The following is a 20,567-nucleotide window of genomic DNA, read 5'->3' on the forward strand; positions in this document are numbered from 1 at the left end:
GTGTGATAGGTGACAATAAAAAAAAACAGCAAACTTGGGGTATGTGTTTGCATGTGTAGGGGTGTGTATGTGAGGGAAAGGGAGCGGGTCGGGGTTTGGGTACCTGAGTGGAGCATTAAGGATGACTTTATGGCAGTGGTGACTTATGAGTAGAGTTGTCAAGACAGTGGAGCCCACTGGGTGAACAGCAAGGAAGACGGCCTTCCAAACAGAGGAGTATCTTAGGCAGAAAGAGGTGTGAGACACTAGGTGGATCCACACCCTTCTGTGCAACAGGGGTTCTTGTAGCATCCTGTGATTCACCTACAGTCACTCCTGTGCCCCACTGAGTCTTTGTGTCTCAGCTAAGGGCCCTGGAGAGTGCTCCTGTCCGATGAACTTGGGGAGGCTCTGATATGGGCTCCTGTACGGTTCAGAGAGCTTAAGGATTCTCCACGCAGTGGCCTCCTTACGTCGCCTGTTGGGTGGGAGATGTGGGGTGGGATGGGGCTGACACCCATTTCTGTGGGCAGTGCTTACTTCTGTTATCTTTCCTGTAGGTAAACTGTGCCAGTGGACTGATGCCTGCCTGTCCCACCCCTGTGCAAATGGAAGTACCTGTACCACTGTGGCCAACCAGTTCTCCTGCACATGCCTCGCAGGCTTCACAGGGCAGAAATGTGAGGCTGATGTCAATGAGTGTGACATTCCAGGACAGTGCCAGCACGGCGGCACCTGCCTCAACCTCCCAGGCTCCTATCAGTGCCAGTGCCCCCAGGGCTTCACAGGCCAGCACTGCGACAGCCCCTATGTGCCCTGTGCACCCTCCCCCTGTGTCAACGGAGGGACCTGCCGGCAGGCTGGTGACTTTACCTTTGAGTGCAGCTGCCTTCCAGGTAAGGAGTCCCCCTAGTGTCCTGGCTTGGGGGATGCACCTCCAGCGGGAAGGAAGGGGATGGGGTGTGGTTCAGTGTTCCTTGAGGAAGTGTCCTTCCCCGCGGGGAAAGGGGAAGTGAGAATGTTGTGTGGGGTGGTTTGCTGGTGAGAGAGGAGTTTTATGGGCCCAGTGTGGTCCATAAACTGAGCAGGGGGTAATTTAACATGTCAGAGTTTATGATGATGAGTGACTTGGAAATTGTTTATTGTCCTTTTTGGAGGAACAGTGAGAAATAAGAGAAACAGAGCTCTGGGAAAGGATTGATAAGTCTATAGAATGGAAAGGAACATAAGGAGAATTAGACATTGAAAAATTTATATGTGTGATTAATAAAATGCTTCAAACTGAATTGATAGTAATAATAAATGATCAACTTTCTTATATGCTTTTACCTCTGATGGAATAATGGATTATTTTACTAGTTACCTGATTGTACCCCACCCCCTACTCTTTTATAGTTTTCCTTGAAATTCTGGTCTTTAGAACCCTCTCTAACTTTGGGGTAACCCTACCCAGACTTGAAACTGAAGACTTTTGCAACTGGCGTGGTGGTAGTGCTCTGTTAACGAGGGAGCACTTTTTGATGAGCGCTGATAGATTATGTATGGCACAATGACACATAACCCAAGATAGAAGCAAAAGAGAAGTAATGTGTGGGAACTTGGGACCCGTTGTTCCATAGGATGGAAAAAGGAGCAAGGCTGGCCAGTTCACTAAACTCCTTATAAAACTGATGAGGAGGCCGAAAACTGAGAATTTTGATTGAGAACAGAGCACAAGTGGCTGGAGCAGATGAATTACTAAGCAACAAAGATTCTGTTTTTATACAAATATCCTTAGTGCAAAAATGAAAGAATGAAAAACCGTAGGGGGGAATAATGTGCTGAGTAAGCAGAATTGCCTCAAAAAGCTGTTCTAGCCACTCTCTTGGAGTAGGAATCTTAGATTCTGGTGTTGTGGATATGGGTCACATGTAATGGGATCGTGTGTTTTCTCTTGTGGGGATTAAAGGTCATGCGTTGGTCTTCAGGATAAAAGCAAATGGTAATTTATTCATTTCATTCAGTTAAAATTTTCTGGCTGCCAGCTATGTTCTAGGCACCATCCTGTGTACTTGGAATACACAATATAAGACATTGCCACCTAATAGAAAAAGATACCACTTAACCATAAGCCACAAAAACAAGCTGTTTAATTGCCTTGCTTTCAGTTTCTCTTTCAGTGAAGAGTAGATACTGCTGTCATTTTAGACACAAAATATTTATTTACCTAATATTACTGTCATCCACATTATCTTGTAGAAGGAGTAACTAAAAGGTATCTTTCTTCACTCCTGCTTTTGTTTGCATTTTAAGGGTTGAAAGAAGGAAACAGAAATGTAAACAATTTAATTTTGTGAATATTCTAATAGTCTGGTATTCTAATAGCCTAAGTGGCTAGTAATTGAGGTTAGTGCAATTTATTGCTGACCACTAAACGTGTCTTTTAGTTTCAAGAAAATTAGTTTTAATAGTTGCCTAGGACAGGAGGTTGATTTGGCAGCAAAGTACTAACGGGAAGTTAGAGAAGTCAATAAAGGAAGTTTTTAGCTGGGAGAGAGTGATTATTCACTCCCATAGCCTCTGCATTGTTATCCATTAGCCACGATAAGAACCTTAGGGAATTCTGAGAGTGTGTCCAGGAAAGGATCTGTCAAACGAGAATAGTATCTCCTCCTTGAGAAAGGAAATAACCAGGGATTCCACAGCTAGAGGCTGCCAGGGCTGGTGGGATGGAGTAAGGACGTCTTGGCTGTCTCTTATACTCCACTTACAGTTTAAAGCAAGACTTTTTTTTTTCTTTAATATACTGATGAAGTGTGTGTGTGTGTGTGTGTTTGGGATTGGGATGGGGGTGCAAGGCTGGGGGCAGAAGATTTGGCAAAGAGCAAACTAACATTTATTTAATGCCTTTTATAAGTCAGGCACTGTGCCAGGTACTTCTGCAGCCATTAGCTCTAGTACACAAAATCCTTGGGGATAGGTATTATTGTGCAAGTTTTCCCAGGTGAAACAACTCAAGTTTTGAGATGTGAAGCAATTTACCCAAAGTTGTACAGATGACATGTGGTTAGGCCGAGTCCTGAAATCCAGGCAGGTTGTTTCCAAATGTTAACTGCTTGTCTGCTCCTGAAGGTGCTTTGAAATGTCTTAAGACTTTTTGTTAAATGTTTAGGGATGTATGGGTTAAAAAAAGTAGGTTCATGTTAAAATAAAAAGGAGATACTTCTAATTATAATCGATAGTATTTGTTATATACCAGCCTGTGTATGGGCTTCCCAGGTAGCACAGTAGTACAGAAAGAAGACACAAGAGATGCGGGTTTGATCCCCTGGAGTAGGAAATGGCAACCTGCTCCAGCATTCTTGCCTGGAAAATTCCATGGACAGGGGAGCCTAGTGAGCTACAATCTATGAGGTTGCAAAGAGTCGGATATGGCTGAGGGACTGAGCGCATGCCTACAGGCTGCATATGGCATTATGCAGATATCTAAAAATAGTCAAGTAGGCTAGTTGCTGCCTTTCAGGGTCTCATGATCTGAAACAGATGATGTCAGCTTGGACAATATATAGAAGGAAATTAAAAAAGAATTAAAAACAATAGATGATGCAATAACACTGTGAATAAATATATATTTATACAATGTGTAAGATTTTATGCTCATTGTTTTTATGTCCCAGGTGGAGTTTGCAAAGTATTAACTTTATTTCCACATAGGGAAATAATGTCTGGAGATTATTTTCTTTTACAGAGTCCTTTTTATAATGAAATACTACTCTCCTGTCCCTCCTGCATTGCCCCCAACACTAGTCAAGAGACTAAAATGTTACTTAAAATAGCAATCACTTCTCAATGTAAACAGCACCCTTATTTGAAGAGAATCATTATTTCCATTCTAAAGATGGGGAAACCAAGCCAGTGACAGGTAAAGTCACTTTTGTCCAGATTCTGCAATTCTCAGATGGCTGCTTCCCACCACATTTCAAATCTTGGCAGTTTTAACTGAGGCCTGCCCTAATCACCCTATTTCAGATTGTAACCTTTCCCTTCCGCCTTCATCTCTGGCCTTGGTGTACCTTTTCTTTTCTTTTTTGGTAACGCTTGCCATCTTACTGTGTAATTTTCACTGTATAATTTACCTCATTATGTCTATTGTTTATTGTCTGTCTTTCCAAATTCTTCTGCCTCTTCTCCTCTCCAGAGTAAAAGCTAGGATCTCTGTTTTCGTTTGGTGATGTATCCCAAGCACCTGGAAACCGTGGCAGGTATATAATAGACACACGCCTTCTGACTTTACAGGCCGAGTTTAATATAGTATGGTAGTACTGAGAGCATAACTTTGGTCTTATTTTCTTCCTGGTAACATACCTGCTAGACTTAGTCTAGCTTCTCCTTCTGTACTGGTTTACACTAGTACTGAGTAAAAAGAATTGGAATTCTTTTCAACTCTAAAACTCAGTGAGCCCCACATAAGTAAGTGATTATATTTGAATGGTTATGATATAGTTCTTTTCCTGCAAAGGGCCCTATAGTTACTGAGATGATTTTAGTATTATTTTAAGATTGATGGGGGAATTAAAACTGTAAATATGACTCATCCTGAGTAATAAAGAAAGAAATGTTTCTCAACAGAGGGAAGAAAAAAGGAATATATTCAAGAGGGAGCTGATAGAATGAAACCAAGGAACTGTATTTCATCTTTTCCTTGGTTCAGCAACTGTTAATAACCCAGATCCTTCCATTAGGTAAAGCTTTTAAACTGTAAGGAGGAGTACTCAGCTAGAATAATTTTAGCTAAAGAACAAAGTAGAAGATACATACTTGAATCACTGACTCCCAATATTTTGGGGTTTATGAGTTAAGCTGGTTGTATGCCTGTGGATATATTAAGAAGTAGCAGTGTGCTGTTTGCATCTCTTGGCTTTGCCTGCGAGTTCACAGTTGGACTGGACAATCCCTGATGGGCTTTCCCTTTTTCTTTCTCTCCTATACCTCCTTATTCCTTTATGATTTTTAAACTTCATAAAAAGCTGCCCAATCTGTTCTCTCCAAACAAAGAAGGTTTATCCTTTGTAAATCACCCCTATACTTTACAGGCTTGATTATATGTAATATCCCTATATCATTAAAATAAAGCTTAGCCACATTCTGTGGCTTTTGTGTCTGCTCTGCAATTGCTGAGCTTAAAAACTCTTAGAAATAATTCCCTTTTGCATTCTCATATGCACAAGGCATGTGACGTTCTCTGGGGTATTATACTAATCATATTCTGGCAGATTTCTCTGGAGCAGATGCAGAAATTATCATACCGTTTTGCAGGGCGCATTCTTTTAGCCCCTTTAGTTTGGGCCCTGAGTCCGGTTTTTCTTGATGTTCCTTGAAGTTTTTCGTATCCTCCCATGCTTGACAGTTTTGCCCCTGCTATCTCCTAAGCCTTCTATCACTTACCTCCCCCTCCCACCCTGCCTTTTTGTATAGAATTTATTCCTTGTGATGTGCCAAAGGCATCTATTTCACTGAAATGCCTTCTGTATTCCCCACCCCTGGGGGGATTAGAGACTCTCTTAAGATCTTTCACAACCAATGTACCTCTAGCACAACACTTATTAACCTGCCTGTTCATCCTTTCTAGTAGACATTCTCATCTTAACTACCCGCCCCCAGTATCCAACCTCGTGCCTGGCACAAATTGAGACTCAGTGAATATTTGACAAATGAATGAATTGAATGTGATAGAGAAGAGCATTCCTGTATTCTGTAATTAAAAAAAAAAAAAGTTTAGAAGTTATTTCTTTTGAATCCCTTTACTCATTTCTCTGACTTCTTAGGAGGTAAAGTTAGAAAGGAAAGTAGAGCTCATTTGGGAGATACAGAGGGAGGTGGGTAGGAACAGCAGCCTGGGTGGGTGATGGGGCTAAAATTCATGGGCCACCCATGGGGTCAGTGAGCTCACTGGGGCCCATTCAGAGGATGGATGAAGTGTGCCAAGGAAACCAGTGGGATGGAATTGGAACCAATTTGCTCTTTTAACAGGCTTCTTTGCAGAGGGCAGGGAGAGAAGGTAGCCTATAGCTGTTTACCTTTGGTGCTTTTGTCCAGTTCCAGGTATCCCTGGGTTTTCTTCACTCTCTTATCCCTGTGCACGGAAGCTCTTCCTAAGGACCTTCAGCGTGGCCTGGAAGAATCCCAGTTGTGTCATCTCAGCTTTGAGCCTCTCCTCTTTGAGCCTCTGTACCAAGTTTTTCCACCGTCACACCTCCTAGGGACTAAAAATGAAAAGATATGGAAGCACTCTTGAGAGATGCTGCTATCTGTGTGGGATGACAAGTTCAAAAGACACTTTTCTGCTCCCCACCCTCCCTGTCATTGTTTATCAGTTACGTGGCCCATGGTTTTATAACAGCACAGTCTTAAAAATGTTCCTTCTGAGTTTAATTTCTTTCTTTTTGGCCTTTTAAGGATGTGAGTTGGCTTCGAGCAGCAAACTCCTTTTAGTACAGTCATGTGAGCCTTTCCATAAGTCGGCTACACCCATCCCACCCACAGGTCTGGAGACTTGTCTGCTTCCCTTTCCCTTAAAACCTTCGAACATTTTAAAGAAGTGATTGCACTGTAACTTACTCATTTAAGCCACATCCATCCTCTGCACCCCCTTACCCCTACGTTGGGTGGACTTTTTATAAGAATTTGCTAGTTATTTCCAAAAAGAGCCCCGTATCTCTATTTTTAAAGCATAAATCCTGTATTAATTTTCAAGGAGAACTGATTTGGCTAGAGTTTTTTCAGATATGGGAACTTTTGACCCAAGGTCAGTTTTTCAGATTTTTGGAAGAGAACTCTGGGGTCCCAGAGACCATACTGACCAAATCTAGGGAAAGTTTCTGGTTTAGGACTGACTCCTGCCTCCTAGCCATGTACAGTAAGTCAGCCCTGTGGCCCTTCTTCATCTGTAACATAAAAGGATTAGAGTAGATAATCTCTAAGAGATGCTTTGATCCCATTGATATATAATAGTATTAGCTAATATGTATAAAACACAGTGCATCAGGCATTGTTTTAAGTGCTTTTCCTTCTAATATAACAGTTTTATTGAGATATAATTTTCATACCATTGAATTTTATTTTAAAGCACACTATTCAGTGGTTTTGAGTATATTTATAGATATGTGTAACCATTACCACAATAAATTTTAGCTCATTTTTATATGACTTCAAAAGAAACTTTGTTCCCGTCAGCAGTCACTCCCTAACCTGTCCCCCACCACCCCACCCCGCACCAACTCCCTCTCAGCACTAGGCATCTACTCTCATTACTCATCTGCTCTCTCTATAGAGTTGTCTATTCTGGACATTTCATATAAATGGGAACACATAGTATGCTTCTTGTTTATGCATTATATTCCATTATATGGATTTACCACTTTGTATTTATCCATTCATCATGAAATAGGCATTTGGGCTGCTTCTGCTTTTTTTTTGACAATTAAGAAGAATGTTGCTCTGAACATTCTTGTACAAGTTTTTGAATGGGCATACATTTTCATTTCTTTTTGGTTTTACTTATGAGAGGAATTGCTGGGTGGTATGGTAACCCTATTTAATCTTTTCAGGACTGCCAGACTATATCCCATAGTGGCTGCACTATTTTATTAATACATTCCAACCAAAAGTGTATATGCTATGCTATGCTAAGTCACTTCAGTCGTGTCCAACTCTGTGCGACCCCATAGATGGCAGCCCACCAGGCTTCCCCATCCCTGGGATTCTCCAGGCAAGAACACTGGAGTTGCCATTTCCTTCTCCAATGCATGAAAGTGAAAAATGAAAGTGAAGTCGCTCAGTCGTGTCCGATTCTTAGTGACCCCATGGACTGCAGCCTACTAGGCTCCTCCATCCATGGGATTTTCCAGGCAAGAATACTGGAGTGGGGTGCCATTGCCTTCTCTGAGCAGTGTATAAGGATTCCCAATTTCTCTATTACCTCACCAGCACTTGTTACTGTCTGTCTTTAAAATTATAGCCATTCTAGTGGGTGTGAAGTGATAGCTTATTGTGGTCATGATTTGCATTTTCCTGATTGCTGATGCTGAGCATCTTTTCATGTGCTTATTGGCCTTTTGTATATCTTCCTTGGAGAAATGTCTATTTAGCTCCTTTACCCATTTTATAACTGGATTATTTGTATTATTATATTATGGATATTGTATTTTAATTTTGTTGTAAGAATTCTTTGTATCTCCTAGATATATGATTTGTAAATATTTTCTCCCTTTCTGTGGACTGTCTTTTTACTTTCTTGATTGGCATTCTTTGAAACCCAGGTGGTTTCAATTTTGATTAATTCCAAACTGTCAGTTTTTTCTTTTGTGACTTGTCCCTTTGGTCATGTGTAAGACACCTCTGTCTAGCCCAAGTCTCATTTCCTCCTATGTTTTATCCTAAGAATCTTATCATTTTAACTCATACATTTTTTAGTTCATTTTTGTTTATGGGATGAGGAAGGAATCCAACTTTATTTATTCTTTTGCATCTAGATATTCAGTTGTTCCAGCACAATTTATAAAATTGTTTTCTTTTTTTCTGTCTAACTCATTTAATCGTTAAAACAACCTTTCAGGTAGGTCCTGTTAATTAGTCCAGAGAGGAAAGAAAGTTTAACTATTAAGCATATATAATATCTTGCCCATGTTCACTCAGCTACTGCATGGAAAGTGTGAGAATTGAATCTAGGCAGTTTAACCCAGAGGCCATACTTCAACCATGAATTAACTCTTTCACCTATTTGCCTTTCTGCCTAAATAACTACATAGTGACAGGTAAGAACTATCTCAAAAATAGTGATGAAAAGAAAACATTTTATTTCTTATATGTTATGGTTATGTTAAAATGTTTCTGCTTTCTTAATTTGTCTGTGGTTGGTGAATTCTTTTCATTGTAACACTGGCTAATATAAATTCAAATAGTTTGGCTACAAAGGCTTCATCACCTCCTTGACACCTTAGCCAAACATATTTAGCCTTGGTCACCAGGGAGATCAAGTTGAGATGGCCGGTATCAATTCTAGGACACCACCAAACCACATGGGTTTCTAACAGTGGTGGGCCAGGACCCATTTCTCTCCCACATTCTGAAAGTATCCAACTTTTCCAGAGAATGTTTCCATTTGAGAGCACTAGACCAGAAACAGGGACTTCAGTTGTTGTTCAGGGAAGGTACTTTGCGGATCTATGGATTTGCTCTCACTTTATCATAATTTTGGGTGGGCTTAAGCGGTTCAGCATTTACTGACTCAATCCATTTGAAGGACTGTCATATGATTAAACAGATACGAGTGCATGCTAAGTCACTTCATTCATGTCCAACTCTTCGTGACCCTGTTGACTGTAACCTGCGAGGCTTCTCTGTCCATGGGACTTTCTGGGCAGGAGTACTGGAGTGGGTTGCCATTTCTTTCTCCAGGTATCTTTCCAACCCAGGGATCAAACCCTCATCTCTTATGTCTTCTGCACTGGCAGCCAGGTACTTTACCACTAACACCACCTGGGAAGCCCAGAAGATATTTGAGTAATATGATTAATTTTTTAAAAATCTGAGTCTATAAATTTTTTAATAGTCTTTCTCAAGCTTACTTAATGACTCATCTGCTTGCATGGACTTCTGAGCAAATACCCAGAGAAATAGAATTCTCTTCAGTCAAGCGTCCAATTATCTCCATCTTCTACAAAGTGATTTCCTTTGGTCTCTGAGTAATTTTTTTGGTTACTTGGTTCATACTCATGTACATGACTGCAACTGTATTCAGAGAAACCAGCTGTGTTCCAGTGTAGCAGAGCAGATGTAGACCACCACAGTAGCTTCTGCTAAGGAATGAAGAAAGCAAGGCGTGATTAATGTCTGCCCACTCACCAGACTGCAGTGTCCTGAAAGCAGGAACTCCATCTTTTACTTGACTATACCAGTGCCAATATAAGACCCGATATGTGTTTTGAGTAAAAGAGAGAAACTTAAGGGACATTCTGAAGAGGCAAAATACTTAGTCATATGTATTTCAAATAAGGGAATGTTCAGTAAACTTCCTCTCTTGTCTTAAAGCTGACAGTCTTCCATTTTAATAGTTAACAGATTTGGTAGCAAGGAAAGAGACATAAAAAAGCCCGATGTATAAATTATATAGGACTTCCCTGGTGGCTCAGATGGTAAAGCATCTGCCTACAATGCGGGAGACCCAGGTTCAATCGCTGGGTCGGGAAGCTCTCTTGGAGAAGGATATGGCAACCCACTCCAGTATTCTTGCCTGGAAAATCCCATGGACAGAGAGGCTACAGTCCATGGGTCACAAAGAGTTGGACATGACTAAATGACTTCACTCACTCATGAATTATATAGGGGAACATGCTATGTGCAATTAGGGTGAAGTTTGATGTGCTAGTTTCATTTTTCATAAACGGGAAAAATCAAGAGGAAGGAAGCAGTGCTATAAGTGTGAAAAGGAGGATGAACAATAAGAGTTGGCAAGTTTGGTTAGTAATAATGGCACCCCATATTCACATGGCTTTTTATATTTATATTGTGTTGTCCTTACGATGTGGCACTTATAACAACCTCGAAAGACAGGCTGGGCGGGTGCAGCCAGACTTATTTTACAGATGAGGAAGCTACTTTGGAGCTTGTAATTACCAAGTATTAAATGGCTTATAAGCAGTGAGGTTAGAACTTGACCCTTATCTTCAGACTTTCAGTTCAGTATTTTTTTATGTCTCCCTATTCTCCCCCGTGATTTTCCCAAGAAAAAAACAAAAAGGAATTTAAATTTAATTAGGTAATCTTTTATTTGTTCTTCTCATTAATCTAGCATGGAGCTGGGGAAAATCTAATACCTTTTTTTTAGAACCAGCTGTCCAGAGTAGACATTTATCTTCACTGGGATTTTATTTCATGAAAACACTTTGAAATACTTGTGAGGTAACTATGAAGGCATGTCATTGGCATAATGTTTCGTTTTAACTGTCTATGCCTGAGGCAAGAAAAGACAGAAGATTGGGGGATTTTTATATGGTGAGTCTTGGGTTGACCATCTGCTGTCAGTGGAACTGTAATAATGAAGTCAGTCTGTTCTGATGACCATGTCCTGTGGAGAAGAACAGATCGCATCATCTCTATGCGAATTTATCATTTCTTTTAATCCTTCTCTTACTAGGTTTTGAAGGAGTCACCTGTGAGCGGAATATAGATGACTGTCCTAACCACAAGTGTCAGAATGGAGGGGTTTGTGTGGATGGGGTCAATACCTACAACTGCCGCTGTCCCCCTCAGTGGACAGGTATGTATGGTGTGACAGACCATTCAGAATGGGGCATGGGTCAGTAAGCAGAGGCAGGTTGTTATTGAAGTGGGCCCCTTTTACAACAGTGTCTGTGCTACGTCATTGGGTATAGTGCTAACCGCATATGTCCCCCTGTGTTCACTTAAAGAAATATTCTCACGGACATTTATTGGGCAGATGGTCTGAACTCAGTACCATGCTAAGTGCTGTAGGACAGCTGTCCCTAACCTTTCTGGCACCAGAGACTGGAAGATCTCTGGTGGAAGTTTTTTCCATGAACCAAAAGTGGGAGAAGGATGGTTTGGGGATGATTCAAGCGTATTACGTTTATTGTGCACTTTATTTCTATTATTATTACATCAGCTCCACCTCACATTTTCAGACATTAGATCTTGGAGGTTGGGGACCATACTGTAGAAAATAGGAGAAAGAGCATTCCTGAAAGACTCTGAAGTTATTATCTGGCAGAGCAACACATTGCCTGGAACATAGTAGATGCTTATTAAATATCTGAGAGGAAAAGAACATAGTTAAATGCAAAAATATAAATATTCTTACCATATACAAACAAAAAGGTTAACTGTGTGAGATAATAGATGTGTTAACTGATCTTTTTTGGTAATCATTTCATATTAAATATGTCTATCAAATCATCATGTATATATTGCTTAAACTTACACGTATGTTATATGTTAAATATAGCCCAATAAGGCTGGAAAAGGAAAAGAAACTACAACTTGTCAAGTTTCAGTGTAGTATCAATGAATATTCTAAATTATATGAAAAGATTATTAGAATACTCTTCCTTCTGCTCTTCTGTTATCAAGCTAAAAAAAACCCTGAAAATAAGTTGTACAGACGGGGAGAGTTCAGAGCTTATTGTCTGTACACAGAAATCTATCTCATCTTACTGTTATGACATAATTATGAAGGTTGGGCAGGTCCTGTTGAAGACATTATTTTTATGACACCTGTCTACATTTCTGTATTTTCCTTTTTTTGTATCCTTTTTTGCACGTAGATTCTTCTGCCTCTGACATTAGAAGAGTAGATTTGCTTAAATTGACAACCATTTGGAAGTTTATAATGTTGTCTTCTTTTCTCATTTTTGAAATTGAGTCTGTATAGACATTTAGTTCCAATTTCTGTTGGTATGTATTTATCTAACTGAAAATGGAGACAAGTAAGAACTGATTAAGCAATTAAGAACTGGGCCTTTTGGAGAGAAGTTGTTTGATTTAATATGGAAACCCAAGAGCAAGCTAATGTTATTAGGAAGAAGCTATAGTACCAGCGAAGGATTGCGTCCGGCAAAGAAGTCCAGATCTTGTATTGCTGTTGTTACCACCTGATATTCTTCAGCATCTCCAAATTGCCTTCCCTCATCTAAAGCAGCTAATTATTTAGAGTACTCTTTAGAGCTGTAGCCTATGAATAGAAAAAGACTAAAAGGATTTAGAACTCCAGTAACATGATTTCCTGGAAGGGCTTTTCTGCTTTTAATCCGAAAACTGTCTGTTTAAAAAAATACTTTCCCACTGGGTTTCCCTAAAGTTGGACTTCCCCTAGAATTTCTTCTTGGTATCTTAATCCTAGGACTTCACTCCCAACGCTCTGGTCTTGCTGTCATATTCTCTCTTCTCTTCAGATTTTGCCATTTCTGTGGTGTTTCCCCACCCCCCCCATAGGCCATTTTTTTTCAACTTAAAAAGATTACTCTGTGATGACCTAATGGGAGGGAAATCCAAAAGAGAGGGGTTTATATATGTATGTATATATCTGATTCACTTTGCTGTAGGGCAGAAAATATACTGTACTCCAGTAAAAATTAATTAGAAAATAAATAGAAAAGATTACTGTAAAGTTAATTATGTGACAAATAGTGCCTGGAAGTATTTAATTTTTCTCTTTTTAATGGTCCCCCCAGAAGTATTAGGCAGGATGAGATGACATGTTAGGAACCTGACTCACTCTGAGTCTCTCCCTTGCCCTGTGGGAGAGAGTTGCCCTGTGTGGTACCAAGGCTCCTGATGCAAATGAAGATTGAATGAGAATTGTGATTTCATTGTTGATTTTTCTTTGATACCACAAATACCCTTTGAGTTCCTGCTTTGACATTAATTAGGAAAGCTCAATCTTGGGGAAAGGTTTCCCGGTGAAATTACATTTTACCAAAATTTCTTCCCCCAGGTTGTTTAATAGATAGATACCTTTTTTCCCCTATGAAAGTCCTTAAAAGATGTTTCTTGTTTCATGTATTTTTGTATTGTTTTTCTAGAGGGGATGGCAGAGATGATAAATATGTTTGGTGTGTCAGTATTTATTTCTTTTGACCTGCTGTCATATAAGGTACGCTTAGTCTTTGGTTTCCTACCAGTTTCCTTCCTCTTTTTACTGATGCCAGTCTTTGATTTCCAGTTGACAACCTTGTTTTTTTGTTTGTACCACATCCTATGTCTTCGCTTGCACCGTTTCCTTTTTAATACTCATTTATTTATTCGCTTTTGCCTGGGCTGGGCTTCGTCCGTACCATTCCCTTTTTAATACTCATTTATTTATTCGCTTTTGCCTGGGCTGGGCTTCGTCCGTACCGTTCCCTTTTTAATACTTATTTATTCGCTTGCTTTTGCCTGGGCTGGGCCTCCGTTGCCGCATGGGCTTTCCTCTAGTTGCGACGAGCGGGATCTACTCTCTAGTTACAGTGCACAGACTTTTCATTGCAGTGGTTTCTCTTGTTATGGAGCACGGGCTCTAGGGCGTGTGGGTGCCATAGTTGCAACTCCCAGGCTCTGGAGCACTGGCTCAATAGTTGTGGCACATGGGCTTAGTTGCTATGTGGGCATGTGGGATCTTCCCAGACCAGGGATCGAACTGTGTCTCCTGCATTGGCAAACAGATTCTTTACCAGTGAGCCGCCAGGGAAGCCCCACACCACTTCTTATCTCTAGATTTCTTCCTCACTCCTTTCCCTATAGTCCTCACCAGTTTTGCCTGCCAGGAGCAGATCAAATGGTTACCTTCTTCAGGAAGCCCCCCATGCCCTATCTCTAGGCTAAGTGTTACCTCTTGGGCTGCCTTACTACCCGCTACATTTCTCTGTGACAATGCTCACTGCATTAATATTGGCATTATTCTAGGCTTGAGGTAATGGAATGGCGTCATTGAACTGTTAATGACAGCAGATACTGAGCTCTTTATAGATCTTTGCTGTCAGTAGCATATAGCTGAGTTCCTCATTATCCCAGCCCCAACATCATTCTGAGAAGAGTAGAAAAATTGGGGATTGTAGGATTCGTATTTATATTGGTATTAGAGCTATAAATAAATTCACATAAATATTTTCTGCTTTGTCAAAATTAAAGAAATTAATGTGGCTAGGGGCTGAGAGTTAACTGATGCTTATTAGCACCTAAATAATGTGCTGATTACAATATTTTATTTTGTGTAATCTTTGCAATAACTATGAAGGGTAGAGTTTTAGCTATTCTTTTTACAGATGATAATAGATATTCAGAAGGGTTAAACAATTTACTCATGGCTTATAATGGTTGGATTAGGGTTTGAATCTAGGCTTGTTGAACTCCAAGTCTGTGCTCAAATCTGTGGTCGTTTTTTTTTAACTACAGATTGACTGACTCTATGAGTTATCTTTAAAAATATTTTTATTAAGGGCTTTGAGTCTTTTTTAATGGATTGAACATTTAATTTATAGTTTTATTATTCTAGGTAGTATATTCTGATTTGTCTTTTCTGTGTGTGTGTGTGTGTGTTCCTGGTTACTTAGAGATTGGAAGTTAATATTAAGTAAATGTTTTATATTCAATCTGGTGGTTTTTTCATTATATTTCAAAGGCTTATTGCAACTTTGTTCAGAATTCCTTTTACAATTTTCAGCTGCAGAGTTGAGGTATGAACTGTTTGTCTGGCTTTTGACAAAATTGAGAAGGAAGGGTTGGAGCCAGCTAAGAGAGGAAATTTAGTTGCCAGCTATCTGAAAAAAAAAAAAAAAAAAAGGTTGGAATTGTGTAGTTAAAAACACTTAGGTATCAGTTTGGAGTAAATGGAGATTTGGGAATTGGCCACATTTTTAATGAGAAGAGCCTGATAGGTACCATGTTATTTTCATAAGTTCACCTACAAAGGCAGCTTTGATCTTTTGTAGCAAGTTCTAGACTTCAAGATGACCAGAAATTTTTTCCAAGTTGACTCATGGTTTGATTTGGAATAAATGAGTCATGTTGCTTTTCTTCAGAAGCTTTTATTTACTGTTCACAGAACTGCTATCTCTTAGTTTCTTACTGAGGTATTGGGAAAATAAATGGTGCAGTTAAAAAGCTTTTTGAGCTTTTCATTTATTTAGCAGACAGTTATCACATAAGACATTTCAGGTCCATGCTGTTTGATATGGTAGCCACTAGCCACATCTTGCCATTGAGTATCTGAAATATGACTGGTCCAGACTGAGAAGTACCTCAGCTGTAAAACACTTGATTTTGAAGACTCAGTATGAAAAGTTAAATATCTCACTAATAATGTTTTAAATATTGATTAGATGCTAAAATGATAATGTTTCAAATACATTGAGTTAGATAAAATATAATATTTAAATTAATTTTACCTTGTTTTCCTTTGTTTAAGTTCTACCAGAAAATTTTAAATGACATCTGTATCTCTAGGGATAGTTCTATTTGACAGCATTCCTTTGATGCAGGGAGGTTCTATGTAGAAGCATCCTCTTTGATCCTGAGTGGCAGAGGGAAGGAAACTATCCTCAAGGGACCCTTGTATTGACCTCACTATGGGGAAAGTATGATGGTTTCCATGTCAGGTGTGGACAGAACTGTGTCCAAGCTCTGTCCAGAGCGCTTTTACCTGACGCGTTGTCTAGAATAGTACTAATTTGTACCTACAAAGGTTACTACTGTTCCAGACAAAGTAAAGTCCAGGTGGAAGAAAAAAATTGATGTTGGGAGTTGGGCAAATGGTTTACTTTTTAAAATAGGAATCTGGTTATAGAGGTAAGTCAGCAGTTAGATGTTTCTTTAGGAAGTAGAAGTTTACCTAAGAATTTGATGAAGCCTGAGCACCAATATCTATACTGTTACCGCATTTGGCTCCAAGCCATCTTACGAGAGCAGTTCTGCTCTGGCAGATATCCATTTAAGAAAATATAAAAGGCCCCCAAATTAATCGAAGCCATGTAGACTAATGTTTTGTCTACATAGGTTGTTATTCGAATTTTCCTTTAAAGGTTCATTTCCTTCAGAATTAAAATTGACTCTAAACTCAACTCACGAATTCCTCTCTGGCAGCTTTTGGTTTTGGGTTCACTCCTAGGGCAGACGTGATTTATTTTCCTGTGCTTGTTATTAACCCAGAAATGTAATTTCAGCTTGGGCTTGGAATCGTGCTTTGGGACACTAAGCAGAAGTGAACAATGGAAGTTAGGTGGACAGAAGTCAAATAAAACCGACCACATTTTCTCTCGGCTCTCCTTTATGGCAGGATGAGCCTAAAGTGTTAGTTAAGATTCCCTTTGCTGTCAGTTGCTCCAACTTCAGCAAAAAATTTTTGGCATGAATCAGAAAGTATACATACTGCCAGAGATGGTGTCTGGGAATGGAGTCTTTCCATGCTGTATTTTTATTTAGAAATCAGTGCTCCAAAGCTGTTCTCCAGAATAAGGCTTTTCTCCAAACTAGTTTTCTGTGTTTTTAATACTATAGAAATGAAGCTTTTTGGTTGAGAGTGGATACTAAGTATATCACGGATTGCAGACATTTTTTTCATTTGTATTCTGCATGGAGGAATGGAAAAATGCATCTCCCATTACAATCTATCTGCTGTCAACTTGATTGTGGGGACTTGAAATTAAGCCTGGTTTTTGGAATTCTGCTTCCCCTCCCAATTTCAGTGTGCTATCAGTTGGGCAGACTGCCAAGAGTGTTAACCTGAGGCACTTTCATCCCAGAGGTCTCAGAGCTGATTAATAGTCATGTTAGTGGGAACAGGGCTGAGTAGTTACTATAACCCAACACAAAATGCAGGGGGTGAGACTGAGGGATCTTTTCTGTCTTCATGTCCATGACTCCCTGCCTGACTTTTGCTCGATCCCAGAAAAGATCCAGTTTTTACTTCATGTTGTAAGGTAGCTTCAATAACAGATATTTGTTGAATAACTAACAGTTATATCCAATACACTATGCTAGATGCTATGAGTGAGTGAAGTTGCACAGTCGTGTCCGACTCTTTGCGACCCCATGGACTGTATCCTATCAGGCTCCTCTGTCCATGGGATTTTCCAGGCAATAGTACTGGAGTGGATTGCCATTTCCTTCTCCAGGGGATCTTCCCGACCCAGGGCTATAAGAGACACAAAGAAGAAATAAATCAATTCCTCTCTTTGATAAATGATCACATTCACTAGGAAGAAATAAGAAAGTCTACACATAGCCACAAGAGAAGTTAATAAGTAGGAGTGATCATGAGTTCGAAAGAAGCATGGATAGGATTTGTGGACCATCTGAGTACTTGGTTGGGTTAGGGGGAAGATTGAGAAGAGCTAACATCTATTTTTAAATGTGAGTAATGGGAGAATATGGAGACCTTTGACAGAGATAAGGAAATAGGCTAGAGATGATGATGAGTTTGAGGTGAGTTTTCCAAGTGAAAATGTTCAGCAGTAAGACCTAGGCAATCAAAATAGAGGTAGGGGTTAGAGATTCAGACTTTGAGTCTTACTTTTGGTTGCCTGGGAAGTCTGTAAGGAAAGTGTGTGGGCTGAGAAGGCCAGAGGGTTTGGACCTGTTTGGATCTTAAGTCTGCACTTCAGAAGTGAGGAAAAGGATCTAAAGAAGGAAGGTGAGAGAAGGGAGGACTGAGAGTTCGGAAGAAGCTCTGCCGTTGTAGCGTCACTGAGTCAGGAGTGCATTTCAAGACTATGCCTTTGGCGCAACTCTATATGCCTCTGTTATAGCACCTGCAGTGTTATCCTGATCATATTTATATGCTTACCTCACATGATACACTCTTAGCCTCTAGAGAATTAGGAACCTGTCTCACTCATTTTGGCATTTCTAAGACCAGTGTTAACAAATGATGATAGTGAAAGAATGGCAACCAGGAGACTCAAATATTAATGTTAATTGCAGAGAGTTAGTCAGAATTTTCGAGGTCTTTAGAAATCTTCTAAAATGGAGTTTCCCTGTAAAGGAGAGAGGAAAGCCAGATTGCAAGAGGTTAGAGAGAAACGTGGGTGTTGAGGGAGGAGTAAAGGGAGAAGTGGAATAGGTCACTTATTCGAATTTTGCAGGGGTAACAAAGGGGAGGGGGAGGGAGAAAGAGAGGGAGGGGTACTGTGCAGTAGCTTCAGGGGACAGAAACTCCATTCGTGTGACCAACCCTAGAACCTTGGCTAGACTGAGAGTTAAGGCAGCTAGGAGGGGTTGGTTAATGAAGTGGATTATTTAGGAGTGCTTTACTCTTTCCAGGGCTTTCCTAGGGGCTCAGATAGCAAAGAACCCACTTGCAATGCAGGAGACCCTGGGTTCAATCCCTGGGTCAGGAAGAGCCCCTGGAGAAGGGGATGGCTACCCACTCCAGTATTCCTTCCTGGAGAATCCCACTGACAGAGGAGCCTGGTGGGCTGCAGTCCATGGGGTCACAAAGAGTCAAACATGACTGAGGAACTAACACTTTCACTTTTCATTTTACTCTTTCGAGTTTTAGTGGGAAAAATTAGGTGAACTGGTTGTTGGGAATGGGAAAGAAGGGTGATTGAAAGTTAGAGTCAGAGAGTAGAAGTACCAATTTGGGATCTTGGGAGTTGGAACAATGAGTATCTTCTAATGAGATCTGGAACATGAGTCTGTTTGTGATAATGAGTAGATGTGGAGGTCTATAGAGTTGAGGAAAGTGAGAACTCTTGGCTTAGGTGACCTTATTGGTCGTCAACCCAGATGTTGATTTCATGGGAGATGGGAGAGCAAAGAATGAGAAGATAAACCATGTGTTTAAGTAATTCAAGGACGTAGAAATTAGTCCTTGAAGACAGCAGAGGTGAAATGATTTGAATTATGTATCATGTTTACTCAGGAGCTTCAGTCTTGTGACCCTATGGACTGTAGCCTACCAGGCTCCTCTGTCCGTGGGTTCTCCAGGAAGAATACTGGAATGGGTTGCCATGCCCTCTTCCAGGGGCTCTTCCCAACCTGGAGACTGAACTCACAATGCATATTCTGCGTCCCCTGCATTGCAGGTGGATTCTTCACCCACTGAGCTACCTGGGAAGCCCATAAAATGTTTAGTGCTTTTTAGATTTTAAAAGGTATACATGTTTAGAATAATTTGGATTTGAATCCATCTTTCTGCTTTTCTCTATCCAAAATGAAACTATATCCTCTTTTGTAAGGTAAGGAATGAGCATACTTTTACTTCTTTTAATCTTCTCTTAACTCTCCAGATTTTGTTATAGGATCTGGGATTTTAATATTTGTATTATAGTATTATTATTGCTCAAACTTAAAGTGTTACTCATGTCCTTTAACATTACTGATATTCATACTATTTTAAAATTCAGTTTATAAGACTTTAGACCTAGTTATATGTGTAATTTGTTCTGTGTTAACTGGTAGTGCATTTATATCACAACCTTCTTACAGAGCTCATAAATATTTGAAAAATATTTTTTAACTTAGTTACCTTCATACACAAATGGCATCATGTATAGATATTGAACTCTTGGGTCATGAATTATATTCTTATGAAGTTCCTAGACATTATTCCTTTGCTTCTTATAGTGAGCATTACAGAGAAGTCCAATGTCTTCTGAGTTATTCTGTCTCCCTCTCTTTCTATCTCTCCTCCTCCTTTAAAATCAGAACTTTAACCAATATTAGTATAGGTATGTTTCCTGTCATTTTTTTCCTAGTCTTTTTTTGAGTTCTTTGGCTCTGCAAACTTAGGTTCAGTCTCATCTCAGAAGAGATCATTTCTCATTTGTTTTTTTGTGTCTTTAGGAATACCTTTACACTAGGTCTTCATTCTTCCCCAGAGCTAAAATCTTTTCTCTCGATATTTTAATCTTTTTTCCTTTGCATTTCATAAGAGCTTCTTAAGCTTTTTTTTTTTTTTTTGCATAACTGATTTATTTTTCTTCTTTGTCAGCTCTATTGTTTATAGTTGCCAATTCTGATTTGTATTTGAACTGCATTCTTATTTTCTGATAATATTTACTCATTCTGTCTAGGTCCTCTCTATTTCTGCCTTTCTCTCAGCCTGTCCCGTTTTA

At 39.7% G+C, this 20,567-nt stretch overlaps 1 protein-coding gene across 1 annotated transcript in view; it reads left to right on the forward strand.

Annotated features, from left to right (window-relative positions):
• The window catches only part of NOTCH2 (notch receptor 2), a 177,350-nt gene that overhangs the window by 83,322 nt on the left and 73,461 nt on the right, over nt 1-20,567 (forward strand). The window contains exons 4-5 of the mRNA XM_052636558.1: nt 540-875; nt 11,153-11,275. Coding sequence (XP_052492518.1) covers nt 540-875; nt 11,153-11,275 — 459 coding nt within the window. The remainder of the gene's footprint in view (nt 1-539; nt 876-11,152; nt 11,276-20,567) is intronic.

The sequence above is a fragment of the Budorcas taxicolor genome, chromosome 3 (assembly GCF_023091745.1).
Source record: "Budorcas taxicolor isolate Tak-1 chromosome 3, Takin1.1, whole genome shotgun sequence".
NCBI lineage: Eukaryota > Metazoa > Chordata > Mammalia > Artiodactyla > Bovidae > Budorcas > Budorcas taxicolor.